This window comes from Pholcus phalangioides, unplaced genomic scaffold (genome assembly GCF_987345545.1).
Source record: "Pholcus phalangioides strain wild (caught in Gottingen) unplaced genomic scaffold, Ppha-v1.0 ptg000015l_1, whole genome shotgun sequence".
Classification (NCBI taxonomy): Eukaryota; Metazoa; Arthropoda; class Arachnida; order Araneae; family Pholcidae; genus Pholcus; species Pholcus phalangioides.
The window spans coordinates 104,132,046-104,155,148 of record NW_028301608.1 but is presented as its reverse complement, the minus strand read 5'-3'; the positions used below and the strand labels follow the sequence as shown (position 1 = coordinate 104,155,148).

The 23,103-nt window shown below is 37.5% G+C and overlaps 3 protein-coding genes across 11 annotated transcripts in view; 2 read left to right on the top strand and 1 right to left on the bottom strand.

The window, feature by feature from the left end:
- Positions 1 to 5,156, top strand: part of by (focal adhesion protein tensin) — a 174,170-nt gene extending 169,014 nt beyond the window's left edge. For all 9 annotated transcript variants that reach the window (XM_089244990.1, XM_089244985.1, XM_089244986.1 and 6 more), the window contains 2 exons: positions 677 to 3,185; positions 3,225 to 5,156. In XM_089244990.1, coding sequence (XP_089101116.1) covers positions 677 to 842 — 166 coding nt within the window. In that variant the 3' untranslated portion in view covers positions 843 to 3,185; positions 3,225 to 5,156. The remainder of the gene's footprint in view (positions 1 to 676; positions 3,186 to 3,224) is intronic.
- Positions 5,157 to 8,953: 3,797 nt separating this feature from the next.
- LOC149077246 (MYG1 exonuclease) lies at positions 8,954 to 10,227 on the bottom strand. Its single transcript, XM_089244983.1, has one exon. It carries the CDS (start codon positions 10,193 to 10,195, stop codon positions 9,038 to 9,040), a length of 1,158 nt encoding a protein of 385 aa, XP_089101109.1. The 5' UTR covers positions 10,196 to 10,227; the 3' UTR covers positions 8,954 to 9,037.
- A 4,839-nt stretch (positions 10,228 to 15,066) lies between these two features.
- Positions 15,067 to 23,098, top strand: LOC149077245 (rRNA methyltransferase 3, mitochondrial-like). Its single transcript, XM_089244980.1, has 4 exons — positions 15,067 to 15,398; positions 19,251 to 19,495; positions 20,676 to 20,834; positions 22,481 to 23,098. The coding sequence occupies exons 1-4, from the start codon at positions 15,139 to 15,141 to the stop codon at positions 23,080 to 23,082; spliced, it is 1,266 nt and encodes a 421-aa protein (XP_089101106.1). The 5' UTR covers positions 15,067 to 15,138; the 3' UTR covers positions 23,083 to 23,098.
- Positions 23,099 to 23,103: the final 5 nt, after the last annotated feature.

Here is a 23,103-nt window from a genome sequence, read left to right as displayed (position 1 = left end):
ATTTCACTCCCTACCTGTATTTTTTTTAATGATTCCCAAAGGTTCATGTATAGTAGTTTATCTTAATTAAGTTAGAAGGGTCTCAATTTCTAAGGAGTCTAATTTACAAGCACCCCCCTAAAACTGCTGCATAGGACTTGAAATGTAAAAGAAACTAACTCTTTTTTAACATGTGAAAGCTTAGGCTCTGTAAATGAGCCAATGATAATCGTCAGAAAGTTTTTGTCTTAGCAAAAAGCTTGTTATATAGCACACTGTTTTGTATCATGGTTATTGATTCTTTATGAGTATATCGATGCTACGGGGGATGAGGAATATATTAAAGAAATCTATATCATTTTAAATGGAAAAGTCTGCTTTTTGACATACTAATTTTCATTACACAAATTGTCACCAATGAATTAAACTTGTAACTTGAGGAGTAAGCAGTATAGGGCCGGAAGTGTATAAGCAAAATCAGACATTTGAAGATGCTTCAAAAATGCTTTAGAAATTACTTGGTAATAAAAAAAATAAGAATTCCCTCACAAAATATAAATTTTCTTCTTGGATACAGGATTATTTAAGAAATCTGTATATTTCCAGCAAAGTTATTTCATGTATTTTCAAGTTGGTGAACTTGTTATTGTAGATATTTTAATACAAAATACTTTTTTTCCCCTCTTTCTAATTCAAGTTGCATCTTTGGTTTTGTGGCTCGAAAGCCAGCAAGTCAGACTGATAATCAGTGCCACCTGTTTGCAGAACTTGATCCGGAGCAGCCTGCATCTGCCATCGTGAACTTTGTGACAAAGGTTATGATGCCTGCTACTTCACAAAGTCGATCATCGGATGTTGTGTGAAACAAATCTTCGAATGAAATGTATTCCTTCTGAAGAGGAAAAAAACTGTTTTGGCAGCTTCTTTTTCTGTAACAAAACTATTCTCTTCCCATTTATCATACAAACCATTTGAGTTGTTGTTGTTTGGTTATAATCGTTATAACAAATCCTTGGCTTCAAGTGCCTGCGTTTCAGATATAAAAAGGCATATAATCTGAATTCTTAAAATGCTCAATTTTGAATGTAAAGTTGTGAGAAAAATTGATATATCTAATAATCAAATTTTAATTTAGAAATGTCAATCATTAGAGAAATCGCTATATGAACTTGTTAAAACTTGACATTGAATCTATGACAACTATTTTCATGCAGTTGTAATGCCCAGTTAAAACTGAAGAATTAAAAAAAAAAGAGACAGGTTGTACAAATAAAAAGGTATTGTAGATTGGTATTTGTATGATATTGTGAACTTTTTGGTGATGCACAGGTGATATGACCACAAAGTAACAGGAGTCTTTATTTTTAGGCTGAGATGTTTTGGAAGAAGAGGAATTGTGTTAATATTTGTATAACTGGTATATCATTGGGAGTGCTTTCTTAATTTTTTTTAAAAATTGGAAAGCATTTGTAAAAACACACATCAAAAACATACTTGTATGAATGGTTCGACTATTTCTATAGAGATTAATAGAATAGAAAATGGCTAAATAATGTCTGACTCTAAGACTCTCCGTTAAAATTCATAATCAGTCTATCGATACATCTATCAAACCGCAACGTATCTTGAAACTTGACAAGTTCTTGAGCATGCTTTGTTCATGGTGCCATATGAAATATATATAGGACATGTATTTTTTATGTATATTGTCACGTGAAAATTGTTGTCTTTAGAAAATGATTTTGTAAATTTGTAAAATCTATTCCGCTCAACAAAAAACTATACATGAAAATCAAGCTGAAAACAATCACTTTTATTCTAGAAATCAATGCACTGCTAGAAATTATTGTAAGAAACCAAGAAAACCCTATTTCAAAGAAAATTTCTCTAGAAAAAGAATTTTCTCCAAATTTCTAGATTGCTGAACTGCCATTTTAGATAACTCCGACTTGTTTGTGAACTAACGCTGATATGTTTGTTCAAAACATCAGTGTATTATATATAGGCCTACATAACTGCCATATTGTGATATTTTTTGTGTAAAATATAAATTTCACAAGCAATATCTCCACGAATATAAATCTTGGACTAATATCAAAAAAATAAATTTTAAATGACGTGTGATGACGTATCCTTCAGTAATTAGGATAAATCAAATTTCTCTGAATTGCACTATAGTTTGTAGTAACATAACAAATGGGTGAAACAAGAGCTTCCAAAATGCAAAAAAAAAAAAACATTTAGGCACCAGCTAAATTTCTTAGAAAGCAGCCAACCAAATTTCTTTCACAGCCAAGCATATTGGTTAAAAAAACAATCATAGTTCATTTTTTCCCCTTATTTTACCAGGACTTTTTTACCCTTTTTCCATTTTGATAGCAACACTGACCTTAAATTCTAAAATTTCATGTTGTCCTCAGACTCCAATTTAGTTGTCATGCATGTGAAATTTTAAAGTTGCACTGCCTCATGGTCCCAAGCCAAATAGTGGAGGGGGGGGGGCCCAAAAAATTTACTTATTTTGCATTTGCATAACAATAACCCTCTCAAGAAGGGCACAAAGGAAAAGTCAACCCAGGGGCCCTGAAAAGACACTACAGACCTGCAATTTTTGAAGCTCTGGGTGAAACATTTTATTACAACCACCTCAGAGAGCCTTTCCTTTTTTTTTTCCCAAACGTAGCTTTTAATTCAGGAAAAAAACTGATTCTAATTGGGAACCATTCACTTGGCATTTTTTTCCATTGCCACATACCTGGAAGTCTTGCTACAGCCAGCAGCTGACCCGTACATTAACATAATCATTTTTTGCCAATTTATTATTTTTTATTATTTCTGATTTGGAAAACAGTAACAGCTTTTGTGGTTTTTTCTGTCTAACCTTCCAGATTGTACTTATATTACCAAACTGGAGTATATGCTGTCAGACCACACGAGACCCGAGCTCTCCCCCTTTTGGGATATTAGCCCTTTGCCTGTAAGGTTTGGACCACGCTGAGGAGAATATATGCTGGCAACAGCATTTGGTCAGTGGCAATAAAAAAAGGTGCATACTTTATAAAAACAAAACTTCAAACATTCTTATACATTTCACAGAATTTCAATCAGAAGAAAGTTCTAGAGTAATGTAGAATTCTATTATACTGCAACATATAATTGATACATAAGTGATAAAGTAAGAGTTGATTCACCAACGTAATATACAGGTGATTTTTATAGAACTGATCCACCAACGTATTATACAGGGTGATTTTTATAGAACTGATCCAACAAATTTGTTAATAATGCTGTAGTGAATGCATGTAACAGCTAAAAGTTGAGATACATTAATCTTTTGGCTTTACTAAGTCGAATTGAGGAATAATTTGCAGATAGCACAAAAAGTATGCAACATATAAAGAGCTGCAATGAAATCTAGGATTGGTTTGTATAAGATCACAAGTGTTCAGGAAGTAACTGCTATTGATAAAGACAAATGTGTAGAGTACTGTTTATGGTTTCAAGAATTCATTCGCTGTAACCCCTCAATTTTGAACATCACTTGGTTCAGTGACAAAGCAAGTTTCCACCTTTCGGGATATGTAAATTCACAATATTCCAGGATTTGAGCATCTGAAAACCCAAGTGTGATAGTTAAATCACCACTACATCTGGAAAAACTGGGGAATCTGATGCACTGTATCTGATTTACGAATCATTGAGTCAATCCTTTTCAACACATCCATGAACACCAGTTTGTACATTGCCATATTTTCAAAGAATTTGTAGAGCAGTTGGATGATGTAAAACTCACACAGGGTTACTTTCAGCAGGACTTCCCGCACGTTTAAAATGTCCATGAAACTGATTGAGTGCTTCTTTTCCCACCGTATCATAACAAGGGCAGAGTTAGAATTGAAAAATAAAAGCCACTTGTCCCACGGACTAGTGAATATGAGAACCTACTGGTCCACAGACATCATGAGTGGTCCACTAAACGAAAAATCTCTACTGAATAACAATAATTCATATTCTTAAAAATATTGTCATTCAGAAAAAACAACTTGAACTGGTCATTCTGTGGCTTTATTGATAAACAAGTGTGGAGATTTGAAGAGCCATCCTTTTTTAAATTAGATTTTCAAAAAACATTTTGCGAAAGATATTTGCTACTAAGAGAGTATAATATACTGATCAGGGTCACTAAGATTAAAACAGCAACATTGGTTACGAAATAATTAAAACAAAATATCTTCACATACATGATTTTTTAGCATATTCAGCAAAAAATAAGACATTTTCAGGTGTCAAACTGACTGGTCACATTTTTTATTACTGGTCCCCATGTAATACCACAATTTTTTCTCAGTGGTCTGAATGTTTAACCACTAGTCTCAATCTACCAATTATTCCAAACACTGCAAGGGGTTGTTGCTCCCAAGATCTCTATAGACCTTGGCATCCCTGATTTCTTTCTCTGAAGTTTTCTGAAGGAGGTAGTGTGTACACAAGCAAACCTCTCACACTTAAGATTTGAGGAAGAAAAATTCTGCTGCACTTCAATCATTGAAGGTAAACTGCAATGCGTCACAGAGAATATGAAACATGGAATGGTCGTGTGCCTCCATGAAAATGGCACCCACTTTCAACACCTGCTCACACGACTAATGGTACTCAATCGTATAGCGCAAAATCCAAACTTAGATATATATCAAGTACATAATTATAAGCATAGTATCATTTGTACTACACCTCATTTTGTGAGGCTGGTTCTGTAAGAATCGCCCTGTATTCACTGACATATTTTATCTAGAATGCTTCATAGTAAAAATTATACAGTCCAAGTAAAATGCATGAGTTGAGAGTCGTTAAGCGCATTTAAAAATAGAAAAGCACAATTTAAAAATATGATTATGATTAGATATGATTAGTACTGATTAAAATATGATATATATATATGCATGAATCAAAATATCTCAAAAGCCCCGCCAAAGCACTTGGTTTTCTTTTTTGTCATGTTAATAAAAATTGTCAAAATATTTGTATTGTATAACTTTATGGTTTCGCCAAACTAATAGTGGATTGCTTATAATTTGCAGTTCTAGAATTAGAAAATATCCTGTATAATAACCTTCTTGAAAATTGTGTTATAAGTACCTTCATTGGTGAAATAAAGAATTATAGCCTTTTAAATAGTTTTCAAATTTCTTGACTGTTTCATTGACTAATATTGACACATATATAGCGAATTAAATAGGTATGACCAAATTTTTAGCTCTTCTCTGCCATAAGCGATCCATTGTTGAAATACAAAAGATAAGAAAGATCAGGGATGAAAACTAACATGGGGGAATGCAAAATAAATTTATGTCCTGGTGGTGACATACAGTATTAATAAGTACTTTTTCTTTTAAATCGAACACAACTCCAGTCTATCGCTATGGGCAATTTACTACCGAGTGAGTTGTGCCAGAAGTGTGTGAGTGTGTATAATATAGTGTTGTGTCGGGTTTTTCATTGCTGCCATCCATATTTCAGCAAAGTGTAGTGATTCAATATTTGTACCACACATTAGGCCTGTTGCTCTCTGTCACACTTTTAAAAGGGAAGATCGGCTCACATTCACTCTTCGAAGTTGGGAACCACAGAAATCAACTTCAACAGATCACTACTGTGGGGTTCAAAACCTGGGTCCTCATGATGCGAGTCCATCACTATGACCACTCATCACCACAAGGGCTATTAATAAGTGCTGATCAACTTTGCATGGATTATTATCAAAATTATGAATTTGTCTACTTTAAATTATTTGATTGAATTTATTTTTATCACACAAAACTCCTATAAAACGAAAAAGTACCATTGTAAAAAACTTATAGTTACATATGGAATATACAGAGTGTCCTATAAGTCCTAATTTGGGCTCTGTCTCATCAACCATTAATCATAGCGGTATGATCTCAATGTAAAAACGCTCAAAATGTGTTCAAAAATCACTCTGTACCAGTTTTGAGAGTGAAAATAGTGTTTCACAAAATGTAATAAGAAATAAAAATTTCCGTATGGGGGGACACCCTGGCCTAAAAACAAAATAAGAAAGTTGTCGCACTTTCTTTCCTGAAAGTTCAAAGAAATATTCAGTGTCCTAAGTGCACTATTTACCGAGATTTTTGAATTCATAAGTTGGGAAAGAACAATATAAACTAAATGGCAATACTTCTCCCACATTTAAGTTGTTCTTTCCCAACTTTTCTCAGGGAAAACTACTTTTGAATTAAAATATCTCAACAGATATTGCATTTTGGGACATGCAATTCTTTTTGTTGGGCTCAGGAGAGACAGGGCAACAACTTTATAATTGGGTTTTGTTTCAAAAACCAGGCTGTCCATACAAAAATTTTGATTTTTTTTTTATTTTACGAAAAGCTGTATTTTCACTCTCAAAACTGGTGCAGAGTGATTTTTAAACACATTTTGAGCATAAATGTGTTTAAATCTTAGTTATACCTTTACATCAACTGGTTGAGATAAAGGGCAAATTAGGATTTACAGGCCTTCCTGTATATTGGAATTATGTGAAATGTGCCAGTAACAAAGTCATATTAATTATGAGGGAGTTTTACATTGTCATAAGATGTGGGATCCGAAAATTCAAAGAATCGGAGTCAAAAATATACAGAGACACATACAGTTGACATGTATTGATTGATGAGCATGAGCCGACACGTTATTACCAAGGCGTTCAAAAAGAGGGATTAACTTCATGCTTGCAAATTTCTGAAATTTCTAAATCTTTTACCAAATCATTATAATTGGGGCGGGAGAGGGCCTATCCACACATTTTAGGCCTATAGAGTACAATTTTTGTTAAAATCCATATTTCTTTTGCAAAAAGCAATAATTTTGTGGAAGCAAAACAATCTAGTTAATTTTGTACAAAGGAAATGAAACTTAAAATTTATGGTTTCGTTAATTTTTATTTTGTAAAGGGGACTGGAAAATGGATCAGAATTTTGGCTTGATGATCCCCTGATAATAAAGTGTTTATTTGTCTGAGCCACAAAGCAGTAAAAATGGCCTATAACTGTTATATTTTCTCTTCACGCAAAACAATAACTAGTTTTGAGGCAAATTTTTGAAACATTAAAAGCAAAACATGTATTTACTAGATCCAAATTTGTTTTCCTTATTAATAACCAAAATGACGCCATTTTTTTCTGTGGTGCTGGAAATATGTCTTTGAACCCGGCAACTGAAAGAATGAAAATAAAAGAAGCGCCCTTCTTTCTATGAAGTAAAGATGAAAATGCTTGAAGTTTCACATTTTGTCAATATCATGTTGTAGGTCTGCCTGCTCTCTGCGAGAGAGCAGGCATTGCACTAGAATACAAAACGGGGAAGGGTATAGGGAACAAATTTGGATTGGTCACCGTATTTGTCGGATCTTAAAGAATGAATACTTTATACCAGAAGAATAATTGGGACATTTGTGTGGGTTCGGAATATAATTACAAAAATTGCCTCCAAATGCTCCCGTACAAACTCCACACACCCCAGCCACTTCTGGCAGTTTGAAACAATTTTTTTTTTTTTTTGGTAGTTAAATGCTGAAGTCGATTGGCACTGGCAATATTGACACAAATTACATATGATTTCCCGAGGAAGCACATTTTCATCTGGACCGTTATGCAAGATGGTGTGAGGCCTCATCAGACTGACGATGTTTTCACTTTCCTGGAGGAACATATATATTTTTTGCCTGCATCATTCCACTAGACTACTACTAAACTGTGTATGCACCTCGTACACATTCCTCTATGGCATTTTCAATGAATTGCCACATGCCAGAATGTATTCTGAGTGTATGTATGGTCCTAACATATTTATGTTGTCAAGTTGTGATTGTTTTGTACTGCCATCTGTCTTCTATTTTATGAAGTAAAGATGAAAATGCGTGAATTTTCACATTGCACTAGAATACAATACAAGACCATTTTGGAGAATGTTACAAATTTTGTGCTTCGATTGAGACGTGGTTGCAGCAGGCGGTGGAAATCCTGAGAGAACATTGTGGTGTAATTTCTGTGAGTATTACAATGATCTAAGACTGGATGTGAAGCACCATCTGTTGGTGAAAAATTTGTAACCCCCCCCCCAAAAAAAATGCAAACTAAAAAAATTCCAGACTTCGTGAATTTATGTTCTGCAAGAACAGCTTTAATATTTTTCACCATTTTCTTACTATCCCACTTTAAAAACCATTGGTCCATTTCAGGACACCCTTTAGTTATTACTGTTATTTGGCAAGATACTGTAGATGTGTTTAATACAATACAGCCAGACCCACTTACAACTTTGTATAGCGAGAGTCTGGATTTAATGCACATATTAGTGCATTTTGCTTAGTACAATGTAGACCTATAGCAATTTTACCACTTTTAGCAAAGACAGTTCTTTTTGAGGAACTCAAAAGGGAGACCTTAAGGTTTAGGTTTATTGTCAATGTGCACGAACAGCAACACTTCATATAGAAGAGAAAAATAAGCAAGGGAAAAAAAATATGCCTATTGACCAATCAGAATTTTGCCCTTTCTTGATGTCCAGCCTGCGAGGATCATCAGAGACATTTTGTGACTCGTTCTCATTGCAGTGACTGGATTTAACTAGCTTCCTCCCCAAAAATTTGTATTATCAACATAGGCAGGACAGTGAAAAATTCACTTCCCCCATTCCAGAAGCCTGTATCCACTGTTGAATACAATTTATGTATACAGGGACACCTAACTGCAGTGATATTCGCTATAGCAATGAACCCTCTACTCTGATATTTTTCCAAGTCTTGTTTGAAGATGTTTATACTCTAATGTTAACTTTTTTTCTGCTGCCTGTTGTTATAACAATGATCCCTCCACAACATCTTTTCTTGGTCTGCAGAGTATCATATAAAGGCTTCGCCATGTTTAAACCTTGTCATCAATAACTAATAAGGGAAATGTTTTCATTGCTTGAATGAATTTAATGATAAAAATTCATACAAAAACATGTTTTCAAATTGAAAAAAAAACCAGCAAAAACACTATCATATTCCCATGGTCTTCAGAGCCATCTGTAATGCCCCTTCCCTAGTTTTGTTCCCGCCAATGAACCCACTTGAATGAACAAATATACAGTCTGGAATGTTCGCCACTTTCGAAAGCTCCTCGTCTCTGATCCCACGCCATTCTTCTTTCAATGGAACTCTCGATTGAAAAGATGAAAGACTGACACCAACTGCTTGCACTCGCCATGCACCATTTTGGTCAGTGTAGATAACAAAGTCTATTTTCGGAGACACATTCTCGCTTTCTTCTATGCTGTAGAGATGCTCTTTCCATGGGCACCCTGCTTTCTGCAGTTCCATTATCCTACCGCTATCGTGTACCTGAAACCTTCCTGCCACAGATTTGGCAACAAGTTGTTTCGCAGGCCACCATACCTTGGCGTAATTCAGCAAGCAATTTTTGAACTCTTGAAAGACCATAGCAGATGCTTGATAGAAACGGGTTTCATTTGAAACGCTCTCGTCGTTCCACGGGACATTAATCACACGAACCCTCGAGCTCAAATTGGTGCAAATTCTATATCGTGGCTCTCCTTCGCAAACATCTACGCCGTTATCAATTCCATCTATCTCTTGAACGAAATTCTCGTACATTTTCGGATACATATTCTCAACAAGATCACTCTCACACGGTTCGTTCAACAGCTGTCCAATGATTCGTTTTCCGAAATGGAAATAAACTAGCCCAGCGCTACTCAGTTTTATCTGCCAAGGGTATTCGCCGTTGAGGGTGTTCATGGTCTCTTTGAATGACCTTTGATGGTGGTCGTAGCGATGCTTCTCCGGGTGGTAGACACCTCCGACATCTACAACGATGTCGCACAGATCGAGGAGCTTGGAGTCCCTGGTGCGCACAATCACGGCGTTCTCGTACTCCGGCAAACACTTGAGCAACGAGCAAGCTAGGACTTCGTCACAGTGAAAGACTCCGTCGTGGGTTCCGATTTTCAACTGCTTCTCGCATTGGCTCATCATCCGCTTGCTGGGAACCGGGTTATCTCCCGATGACATCGAATCGACACTTCCACTCATGATGGCGAACTCACGAACGAAATTTCTCTGAATCAACGAACTAATCAATGGACGTACAGCTTTTGAAGATAAATGCAATATGAACGCCGCGCGGCATGCAAACATGAAATCCGATTACTCAGAACGGCTTTGACTCAGTCGACAGATCCTTAGCGAAAATTCCCAGTCGAAATCATCTTCAAAAGTAGCTGAAAAAGCTTAAAATATTTGGATGTGCTGCCATCTAGAAAATACCATATGAACGACAGTTTGACATTAATTTTCCAGGGGGAAAAAATTATTTTTTTTCCTGAATAAATCGATTTGTTATTTTCCAAGTCCAGACCAGTGCCGTCTTTACTACGCATGGGTCCAACTATAGTTCGTTTCAGGTTAACTCAAAGCTGCATTATGAGTTTTCAAGCGGCTTTGGGTTAACTTTGCAGTGAAAGGGAAGCTACGAGGGAACCGCATCACACGTTGCTATGACAACGAAAGCCTTTCAACCAATGTATCGATGCGCAGTCGCGGTAAGGTATATCTGATTCTCGCCAATCTCACTGAGAAAAATCTTTTTTTTATGCATAATGGTGATCATTTTTTTTTCTATTTTAAAATTCTTAAACGAATAAAGATCGATTCAGAACACTATTTTTTCATTATTCATTTTCAATCATTCAAAAAATTGAAATATTCTGCATAAATGATCATCGTAAGCCTTCGATATATGGGAACTATATTTTGCGGCGAAGGAATACACTCTCTACCTTTCTCTGCACTGCAAAGTTAACCTGAAACGGACTATAGATGGAAACTGAGTTAGAGCCGAACCGCTGATTTGCACATAAGGCTCAGGAAAAAAAACTCTGCGTTTTGGATGTCAAAACTGCTGTTTTTAAGCACCTTTCTCCCATACACGGAATAGACTTGGAAGGGTGGGGGGGGGCACGATGCTGATGATGTCAATTCATATATGCCTATGAACATTAGATCAGTCAACTTCACCTTTGACGCTGGGGGGAAGAGGGGGTGGCAATGCCCCCACGCCCACCCGTATCTTCACCCATGCTTTCTTCCCCCCCCCCCCGTACAGTATCTAGTTGGTGTCGATTTAGTACAGGGCCGCCCTTACCCTAAGAGAAGAAATATATATTACCTATACCTCCTCTGTGCCCTTACCAAACGCGGTGCACTTAAGCCCCAGGTTTTTTCTTCTGTGAGAAGAGAACCGAAAAGTCAGAAAACGAAAATCATGAAAATTCAGAGGATATGTAAGAAATTATTTGAATTAAAATGTTCAGAATTCCAGAATTGATGAAAGTGTAGAACACCGGTTCTTATTAACCTGATTTTCTTCCCGCACCCCATTGCAATACGACTTCAGGTAAAAAGATTCAATGAAAAATGATGAACGTTCAGAATTGGGGATCGGTCGATTGCACCGAAAATGGGAGTGTTTGTATTTCCCCAATAGGTCGATTGCGCCGAGTCTGGAAATCGGGGTGAGCGCAATCGACCTATAAACGGTTTATCTTCGGCGCAGTCGATCGACCTACACCCTCAGAATTCCAGAATTCATGAAAGTTAAGAATATTTAAAAAAAAATTTCAGATACATTGACATTGATGGACGAGTAACGCCCCGCTTCATATCTTCAAGAGGAGATTCCTCTTTCTTTCATAAATTCTAAATTCCCACTGTATCGGAAATTTAAAATTTATGAATGAAATAGTTCCAGTACTATTTCTTAAATGAAAATGCTAATTTATTTCCAGAACTGATGAAAATTCAGAAGTTATGAAAGAAATTATTATTACCGTAATGCGGGGTCCGATGCAACCACACCTGTCCAACACCAAATATAGCTGGTGTTGACGTGTACCACAAACACCTAAAGGTGACTCTGATTTAATGTTACAGCTGAGTTTTCCTAGGAACAGGTTTTTTTTTTTGCGTCGCATGAACCGAATAGTACCATTTTGCGTCGGCAGAAACGTGTAACTTCATCACGCTACGCATTTGTGTTTTCTTAAGCCGGGTTTTCCGAGGAACAGATTTTTAACTCCGCGTGCCACGTAAATCGCCCGGCACGACACACCGTCTACTCATCGAAAAGAAAAGCACTATGATTGTTTTTCTACAGAGCGCAATACGCCTCACGACAGCGCTTTATGTCGGGCATGATTGTCCGACTGCTTCTGGAAGAGTCACATGTGGCGTGCGTTTCACCGAATTCTCTTCATTTTTCTGTTGCGTTTTTTTTTTTCCTTTAAACCGGAGTGTGCTGACGACAAAATAGCTGATGCCAGGGGCATAGGCACCCTGAGCTGAAACGTTATGCTAGGAAGATACAAACGCCCTGTAGCGTGATTAAAGCCAGGTTTCCCTAGAAGCAGGTTTTTCTGCACCACCGAATAAGACCATTTCGCGAGGGAAGAAGCATGTAACTTCCTAACGCTTCACGTTTGTGTTTTCCTAGCATGATACATCATCTATGTTCTGTTCTGTCGTCTACATATCCACATATTTTTCAACAATAAAAAAGGGAGAGGAGGAAAGAAAACACAACAAAAGTAAAGAGAAGATCCGAGAAATGCACGGTGTATGAAGCAGTCGACCAATCACGCCCGACGTAAAGCGCTTGCTTGAGGTGTATGCACTCTGTAGGAGAACAGTCGTGCCGCTTTTACTATTGGTGAGTGGACGGCGGCGGACTCGCTGGGAGATTCACGTTGCACGCGGCATAGAAAACCTGCTCTTAGGAGAACCCGCCGGCTTAAGTTCTTTTTTTTTTGGTTTCAAACCGAGTACAATTCAGGTCTATCACCATGACCAATTTATTAACTAGTGAGTTCTGCCGGAAGTGTAAGTCGGTACCTAACAGATACGAGTGCGTATCTAGTGTTGTGTCTGATTTTTAGTGCTGATATCTATTGGCTCGCATTCGTGCTTTCAAGTTGAGAACCATAGAAAAAGAAATTCAGCCGACCATCATTGTGGTGCCAGTGGGGGTTCGAACCCGGGACATCGCGACGCGAGTCCGAATCTATGATCACTCGACCCCCACAGCTGCCCGGATTAAGTTACATGTTTCTGTTGACAGGAAACGATCCTATTCGGTTCACGCGGCGCAGGAAAACATGATCCTAGAAAAACCCAGAGTTGTTCGTCATTCATTCAAACCATGAACAACTTCGGTATATCGCCATAGGCAATTTACTACCGATTGAGTTGAATCAGAAGTGTATGTGTCCGTGCAGGTACCTAACAGTTAGAGTTTGTATCTAGTGTTGCGTTTTTTGAATTTTCAGTGCTGCCATCTATGTGTGAAGTGTAGTGATTGAATACAGTTGAATCCCGTTATAACAAACTCCAAGAGACTGTAGAAATCTTTTCGTTATAAAGGAATTCCAAGTTCTTGCATTGTTTCTATATAAATTTATTTGGGAGATTAGAAAAGTATTCTTTAAAACGAGATTTTTTCACTATAACGGGATTCGACTGTATTTTTATTCTTTGTAGGCCTGTTGCTCTCTGTGGAGAGACTTTTTAACAAGGAAATCGGTTCGCATTAACGCCTTGAAGGTGGAAACCACAGAAAACCAACTTCAGCCGACCACTACCACTGTAGCGCCAGTGGGGTTTGAACGTGGGACCTCACGATGCAACATGCGAGTCCGCCACTATGACCACTTGACCACCACAGCGGTTGCGTGGCGCATCAGGTCTTCTTCCGTCTGCACGTCGAAGCTTTTGATATCGGTGAGAACACAACGGAAATGAAGAGAAGATCGGGAAAACGCGCGGCGCACGACGGATTTGACTCTTCCAGACGCGGTTGCCCAACGTAAAGCGTTAAGCCGGGTTTTCCTAAGAATAGGTTTGTTGCACAGCGTGAACCGAATTAGACTATTTCGCACCGACAGAAACGAGTTACATAATCACGCTACGCGTTTGTGTTTTCCTAGCGAGGCGCGTCAGATCAGGGCGGATGTATAAAGTATATGGCTTTGGCATCAGCTACTCTGTCTTCTGCATGCTCCGGTTTGAAGGGAAGGGAAAGGAAAGAAGACACACAAGAGTGAAGAGACTATTGGCAAAACCGCGGCGCACGACGCATTTGACTCCTCCAGAAGCAGTCGGCCAATCACGCCCTACGTAAAGCGCGGTCGTCAGGCGTATTGCGCTCTGTAGGAAAACAATCATGCTGCTTTTCTTACCGGTGAGTGGACGGCGTGTCGCGTTGGGCAAATCACGTTGTGCGCTGCACAGGAAACCTGCTCCTAGGAAAACCCGGCTTTAGCGCGTTGCACTCTGTAGAAAAATAGTCGTAATGCTTACACGTGGCGCAAGAAACCTGCCCCCACCCCCACCTAAGAAGCTTATGTTTCGATGTAGCCAAGTCAAGTCAAAATCACTAAGGGCCGTATTCACCAATATGGTTTAAACTGTAGTCACAATTTGTGTCGATCTGTTATCAAAAAATTGTGACTATAGCTTAAACTTAGGCGACTGGATAGGGGCTTATTCTAGTGGCTATAGTAGGCTGACCATATTTCCTCGAGAGAAATACGGGACATTGGGATTCCAAATACGGGAAAATACGGGACATCGCCAATTATCGCCAAACACGACGCCAAAATCAAACAAAGTTGCCAAATATTGCGAAAATTACGGGAAATTACAATGGCGGGAAATGATGCATTACTGCAAATTGCAGTGGATCAAAATGTATTCCACGAAAAAAAAAACTTTCACCAAGGCAAATGTGGGAGATTAATATTCTCATATATAGTTGTAATTATCATAAAATAATTTATGAGTTGAAAAATAATGTCAATCTTTGACTTCAATAAAGAATAAAAATTCAAGTAGGCTTCGTGTAAAATACGGGAAAAACCGGGACACTTTTGCCAAAAAGTCGGGACGGCCAAAAAAACAGGAAATACCGGGACTGTCCCGGGAAATACGGGACGTATAGTCACCACAGGCTATAGCTTAAACCATGTTGGTGAATACCGGCCTAAAGATTTCATTCATGCAGTCCAGGCCGTCCGCATTCATTCAAAATGGAGTCCTTGAGCAGTTTGCTTACAAAAAATTTGATACCGCTGCGAAGACATGTTTGCCATGTGAGGTTTAAAAGTGTACTTAGGAGAAAACCTCTAAGAGCTTTAACATCTGCGGAGGCAAATACTGTGGAAAAGAAGACTCACCACGACCATGATCTAGTCAAGAGCAAGATTGACCCAAGGATGGTAATGAGAGGCGGAATCCCATTGCCGGTCACTCCGTACGTGAAGTTGAAGGAAAGCGATGAAAGATACGCGTAGGTGCTTTTCGTCTCATTACTGCAGGATTTATATTTTGAGATAAATATATGCCAAGAAGTATTTTCATAGGCCCGTAAGTTACGCCAATGTCCGAAACTTGGGCCAGCCAGTTCGTCGTGAAGTACAGAGGAAGATCGACTATCCGGCCTAGTCTCTGGGGTCATTCAAATATTACGTTAGCATCGATGGGAGGGTTCGAATGATTCTTATGTCATCAACCACCCTTTATGAAAATATGAAATATTAATACTAAATGGCATCTTACTTGGCATACCAAAGACAAGAAAAATCTTTCGCTAGTTTGTGGGCACCTGAACTAACATTCTCTCTAATGATAAATCCCTTGCAGAGCCATTTCAGCAATCTCTAAATGTTTCACGGATCCTTCAAGTGCTTAGGAAATGTGTTCGGGCTGCTTAAGTGCTATGGAAATGTTTATGGGCCACTTTTTAGTGCTGTGGAACTGTGCAACGCATCACTTAAGTAATTTGGAAATGTTCTTCCACGAGTAACTTGAGTGATGTAGAACTGGGGGACCACTTAAGTGCTCTAAATTGTGCAACATGTCACTCAAGGGATCTCTAAATGTGCCACGGATCGTTTAAATGTTCTGGAACTGTGCCACTGGTTACTTAAGTGATCTTTGAATGTGCCACAGGCCTACTTCAGTGATCTGAAAATGTGCCACGGTCTACTTGAATGCTCTGGAATTGAGTGACGGGTCATTTAGGCGATCTGTAAATGTGCAGCAGGTCCATTTTTACAAGCTTGGGATTGAGGGGGCAAGCCACATCAGATAACCTTCAGGGCCATATTTGGTCCGCGGGTCAAGGGTTCACCATTTATGGCTTAAAAAGTGGGTCGCAATGAATTTCTTAAAGAAAAAGCTTGAGTTCTTACCCTTCAAATAGCATTGAAATTAACAGAAATCAATTATAATAACATATAAAGGTATTTTCTTTCAAAATTTTAATTTTTTGAAAAAAAATTTTGCACATGGGGGGAGCATGCGCCCCCCCCCATGCATATTTCTGATCCCACCATTATGTGTTAAGAGGTAGGGGCAGTGCTGGCGAAATTTTGCTCACAGGGGTCAAAAATGGCTAAAAATTTGCTTACATAATACTTGAACAGCCCCTCTTGGCGTCATGATGTTGCTAAATCATCGGAGCTGTCGCCAAACGTTAGTTTGGTGAGATTTACAGAGAAATGTGCTAATCTTCATTTCTACGTAAGGTAATGACTATTTACAGGCAAAAAAATGGTGTAATAAATCAAAATTAAGAACTACATAATTTTTGTAAAAATATTTATATTCTTGGACTTCCTTTTTCTGTAATACATTTTTAAAATGTACAGTACAGTACATAACAAACATTTACATTATGTATAAAGTACTGACTTGTAGCATCAGGTCGCAAAATATGAAATAGCAGTGGTTTTCGATATTAAAATGATGTTTTTGATGATATGGTGGGGTAGGAAGTGAGCATTTATAAAACTCGGGCCTGAAGTGTCTGGGGATCCCTGGGCCAATGAAAAGGTCATGATGCAGGGTCATGCAAAGTTGGTGTATTTTATTTTTAGTGTGATAATTATGATCATTTATAATTATGGTTAGCTATGTTAATCCTAATGATTAGAAGAATCAAAATATCTATATCTTTATGGGAACCAATATCAGGGTTGAAGCTATGGTCACATTTTTTGCAAAATGCAAAAGCAGTAATAGTCACTTTTGTGAAAATGCATACAGGGGGTACGAAACTAGTAGATATAAACTACTAGCTGCACTGGTGATCCGGATGTAAACCTATGGACATAACCTACATCTTTACCACTACGACCCCCCACCTTCATTTAGGTTGAAATGCTAGATGATGGGTGTCATAAGGTCCACAATTTGAAAGTATAGTGGAAACTATTCATTACGAACACCAAAAGCTGTCTCAAAAGTGTCTCTGTCCTCCAGGCAAAGTAATGTTCTGAAGAGCTGACTACCTTACCGTACACTAACTCCAGCCATATATCGCTGTACAACAATTTCCAAGTAGCTGAGTTGGGTGGGAAATGAAGGTGGCAATTACCAGTGGGTCACCTTAGGCAAGGTAGGTAAAGAACTTGTTTCTGATGTTCCTTTCCCAAATTCGTACCAATGGACCTTAACGGTAATCTTCATAGTGGAAGATGAGCATCTTACCACTGTGCCACTGCTTACCTGACTGGAAATATTCACCAACAGCTGGTCCACCAATTCACATACATTCATAAACATATTGCGAGTTCTTGTAACTGTGGTAGCCACTGGAACAGGCATTAAAATGATCTTGCAGAAATCCATGGGGCAGAAAATCTTGTCCACCAACAGAAAACGTCCATTAATAGATGAGAATAAATGCACTGAAACCCTATTCCCCAGAGTATTTAAAAAATGTCTACTAGTAGGGATTGACTAACAAGAGGTTCTGCTGTAGCATTGTGTTCAGTTCATTATAATATTACATTATTGTATTTCAAAGTACTTACTGTACCGAAGTTGATACATGTGAAGTGTTTTTATATTATAGTATTAATTTTCAGGGTTTGACAAATCCCAGGTGTTAGATTGTTATGGTGACTAAAAAATTGGCATTGGCACCTATAAAACTTTTTATGTATGGTTACTAAATTGGAATTTTTTGTATATCTCAATATCGAGGAAGTTCACCTTGTCAAAAGTTGAAAAAAAACCAAGAAAAAATTTTTCTTCCAAAAAATTCTTCTGGAACCTAAATTTTTTTTTTTGCGATTTCTCTAGCCCTGTTAATTTATTTATTGTACATACAGTGGAATCTCTCGCTAACGGAACCTTCGGGACAGAGAATTTTATCTGCTAACAAGGAGTATCCATTAATAGGTAGTAAAATATAAAATATACCAAACCTTGTTGATGGAATCAAAAAAGTCTATTAATGGGAGATGCATGGCACTGGAAGGGGGAGGGGAGAGGAATGTTCAGCTGTATAATCTTTTGTAACATATCTTAGTAGGACTAATCAATAAAAATGTGAACATGAAAGCGTCTTGAATTCGTGTGATGAGTTTTTTTAATTGTATGAAAACCAGGCATGGATCCAGAACGATGTGTCAAGAAGGGTAAATTGTATAAGTTATTGAATCATCCCATATTTTACAGGACAGAACAAAATTTTCCATATCATTCAGCTCTGGAAGGGAGAGGGGTGGGGGTAATCGTTCCCCCCCCCACCTCTGGATCCACATGGAGTGCAGACAGATACCTTTAGCTGTGAAGGAAGAAGACATCTTCAACTGCAGATGGAGCAGAGGCAAACATCTTCAACTGCAGATGGAGCAGACGCAAACATCTTCAGCCTTGAATGGAGTGAGGCAAGCATCTTCAGCTACAAATGAAGCCAGAGCAGATATCTTCAGCTGCGAATGGAGTGGAGGCAAATAAATCCAGGGCAATATTGTATTCCAAAAAGTGACTTATTGTGTAGATGCATTGGATCATCCTGTATATTATGGGACAGGCAACAACCCCCTTCTGGATTCGTGCTTGATGAAAACTCTTGTTTAGTGATTTTCAGTGACACTGTAACATCAGTTTTTAAAGGTCCCGTCATCATAATTTGCAAATTTGTTTACTTTTGAAAGTCCCACTAATGCAGTCATTTTGTTTGGAGGTGGGGCATTAGATTGTTTAAAAGTATTTTTATAATTCTGATTTGATAATGGTATTAATATTAATTATTATAAAAATAATTTTAATATTTCCTTAAGAAAAAAAATGCTATCGTATCTGCCAGTGTAATTTTCACAATAATTGCTCTGCCCTTTGCTCATAGGAAGATCTTCAGCATTATCAAATCAGAAAAACCTGGCGAGAATGAAAATAAGATACTGCTAGAAGGTGTAAGACTGATCAACGATGCTATAAAAGCGGGAGTTCGACTAGAATCACTATTTTTTAGCAGAGAAGAAACTCTTTCTAAAGTGAGATTCACTAAGCCAGAGAAAGTAAATCTTTATAAGGTTATATACAAAACACTGCAGTTATGGTCATCTTTGGAAAAGTGCCCAGGAATTATGGGTGAGTGAAATTTAGTTTTTGATACTCAAAACATATAGATATGAGCATTTAGAGCAGTTCTCTACCTTTTGTGTCCTGAAGACCCTTTGTGACCATAAGAGGTGTGCCACAGTTCCCATTGCAGAATAATATTCAGTACATTATAACTAAAAAACAATCAGTTAATTGTTTTTGCGACAAAACTTCCTGGAATCTCTCTCCAAGAAGTTTATGGACTTCTGATTTAAAGTATAACCTGCTTTTGTTTTTTTTCAGTAGACTTTGGGTATCTGGCTGAACAGATAATAACAAACTTGAAAGCATATTTTGAGAACCTACATTGGAACATAGTGACCCCTCCACTTCCATGTTGGTAGAGAAACTCTGTATAAATTTAAAAAAATTTGTATCATCTTTAGACTCCAATTTACAAACCAAGTATGAAAAACTTGTGGCTCCATAACCAGTTTTTCAGTTGCCATAGCGACCTGGTGACTGGTATTTGTCATGGTCATGCCTTGGTGGTTTAACAATGACAAAAAAATTTCTTGATTTGATGACTAGGAAGGGTTTCAAGTCCCGAAAAGTTTGAGGGAAACATCATTAAAAACAGTTTTTCTTCGGGAAAACCATGCTTGGTTTTTAAGGAATTTTGCTGGTTCCTTAATTTGTTCTCACTTGGCAAGCCCTGCTTCACTATAAATTTTTACCTTGAATTCTCACCAAAGCCTCACAAACTTTGCCTATCGACTTGAATAGTTTTTCATGTTATGGATATCATAAGACTTGACTTGTAACATAGTTTTTAGCACTACTTCCGTTCTCATTAGACTTACAAGCTACAGAATTGACTGAGTAGTGTTGAACATGCTGGTTCAGCAACCCTCTCATGAAGGGTTTGAGAAAGGGGATAATGTAACTAACTAATGCAGTTAATAGAAAACTTTCATTTTGTACTCGACACCACTAACTTTTAATCGTACTTACTCCACCTCATGGACATTTTGTGAAACAAACAGAACTGATACATTGATGAACAACTCTTTGAACATGCTGAGTACCAAAATACACAGTCTATATGTTAAACAAAAAGAGTGATTGATGTAAATACTCTACCATGACATTTGTTTTTTACACCTTCAAATTCACAACGGTACTCGTTGTTATTATAACAATTTTGTCTTTCTATTCACATATTTAGGTATTTTCAAGAAACCCACACAAAGTGATCTGAAGGTAACATCTGAACCAGTTATACCTGTCACTGTTCTTGGCTATAATATTCATGACCATAGAGTAATGGGTTCAATCATCCGTAATGCAGCATGTGCTGGGTGCAAAAGCGTATTATTTACCAAAGGTAAGAACTTATTTCATTAATTTATTCTATTGCATTTAAAACTATTTATCTTTCGAATTCTGTTGATAAAATAGAAAAAACTTCCTTAAACTGTAACTTGACTTATGAAAGTGCTCGAATGTAATATCAATGGGATCACTAGTAACAAGAAACTGGCAAGTGAGAATCTGCCTGATGTGAGTGCATCAAAATGGCTCTCAACATGCAACCAAAATTTTGTACGATGCAAAGCTATGGTCAAAATCAGTTCCCATGATGGTGAAGAAGGGGGAAAAAAAGTTCGGCAAGACTCAAGTATGCTTAGTGTGGACCTACCTGAAGGAATTAAACATCCAAGATGCATATCATATAAATCAAAAGCATAAGAGCTATTATCAGCATAAGTAGCAAGATAATGAGGAAATATTTGGTGGACACATGAAAATTTTTGAAAATAGAGCTGTGTAAATAGGATAATACAAAATACGATATACATAAGTATGAACTATATAAGTTAGGTTGTAGTATTTCTCTACAGGTTAGTTGTTGTCCACTGAAGAAAAGAGTACAGTCAACTGAAATAATCTGCTGCAGGCAACTTTATTAGTGTGTGTGCATATATACATAAAATAAGTAACTGCACGATTGCATAGATGCAATGCCATTTCTGCTGGAACAATCACTCATAGCCAGCGGCCCAAGGTTATTTGTAGTGGATGACATTCTCTTACTTTCTATACATTGGTTTAGTCTTTCAAATAATTAGTCTTGCAAATATGGACGACTGCACATGACTTATTAGGTACTTTTAACTCTATAAAAGCTAAAATGCCTGAAGATGGCCAACATAGGGGAATATGGGTATATTTTGGATTTGTGAAGGGTGAGGAAGAAAATGAAAGATCTCGTCAGAGAGGGAAATTTGAAAAAAAAAGTCTCACAGAAGAGCGAGGAGATAAAGTAAAAAGAGACTCATCCAAGTTTTGACTAATCTTTTTTCTATTTTGAGGGGGAAAAAACCGGCTGTAAAAAAAAGAGTTAAAGAATGAGCCTTGACATATTCACTATTATGGACTACTTCAGCACGTCCTATTAATTATTTCTTTTTCATGACTTGTTTATTTTTGTCAGCACTTCTAGATCTTGAGCCATTCTGCTGTTACAAATCAGCAGACTCGCTCACTACAGTGCTGTTAGTAAATATGGTTAAGAAGCAGGGCCAGAACTAAAGTCAGGGGGAGGGGCAATTGTATTGGGTATCAAACTTTAGGAGGAACAACAAACAATTATAATATTATTGAATCATACAGTGGAGAGGGTGGCAAATATGATTTTGTTGCTTCATAAAAATCCTAGTTACAACCCTGTTAAGAGGCATTGCCAGAATTACAGAATTTCAACATAAAACTGAATAAAAGCATAAGTATAACTTCACAGCATTTATGTTCATATTCAAAATTACTGCCAGCAGTTTTGTGGCTAGTGCATAAGTAAAATTCTCAGTTTATCATGGAAGAACAATGAGTGCTCTAAACAGGACTCTGCCTGTCCTTGTGTGCATAAAAATGACTATGGTGCAATAAAAGAATTGGGTTGTTGATGCTGGAAATGAATGTTGTCACAATGTAACAGCAAGGAAAAAAAAGTAATTTTCTTTTTATTTCCAGGTTGCATCAATGTTTGGGCTCAGAAGGTTTTACGAGCTGCAAGTGGAGCACATTTTCACATCCCCGTGATCGATAATATTGAATGGCCCCTCATTTTGAATTACATACCAAATGATGCATCTGTTTATTTCGTTGATAGTCGAACTGAAGCTGCTGCGTATGATGATCTTTTAGAGTCTGTCCAGTCAAAAGATTCTGATAGTGACTCGGAACACAGTGAAGATGACGACAGCGAATTCAGTGAAGATGATATTGAGAACTTGGGTATTGAAGCCTATGTTACAAGAAACAAAGAAGGTGGGCAGACTATCGTGAATACAGGCTATACTGATCAAGATCATCTGAGTAATTATGAACCAGAGTTGCTTAGAACTGTACAGTATAGTGACATTTCTTTCAGATCAAAAAACATTTTTGTCTGCATTAGTGATCAAAACTTTTGTGAAGATCCTCGCGCAATGAAACTGGGGTGTGATTTTGGTGGAGTATGGTTGAATATTCCAACAGAGAATGCTATATGTAAGGTCAGTTCTCCACTTGCATTACCTGTTATTCTGTATGAAATCAAAAGGCAGATAGGTGAAGAATATATTTTGGAATGATTTGCCATTAAACTTATTTAA

Coding starts and splice junctions, on each gene's coding strand:
- LOC149077245 (XM_089244980.1), top strand. CDS start 15,139: ATGGAGTCCTTGAGCAGTTTGCTTACAAAAAATTTGATACCGCTGCGA. Junction 15,399..19,250: donor GAAAGCGATGAAAGATACGC/GTAGGTGCTTTT, acceptor CTTTGCTCATAG/GAAGATCTTCAGCATTATCA. Junction 19,496..20,675: donor AAAGTGCCCAGGAATTATGG/GTGAGTGAAATT, acceptor TCACATATTTAG/GTATTTTCAAGAAACCCACA.
- LOC149077246 (XM_089244983.1), bottom strand. CDS start 10,195: ATGTTTGCATGCCGCGCGGCGTTCATATTGCATTTATCTTCAAAAGCT.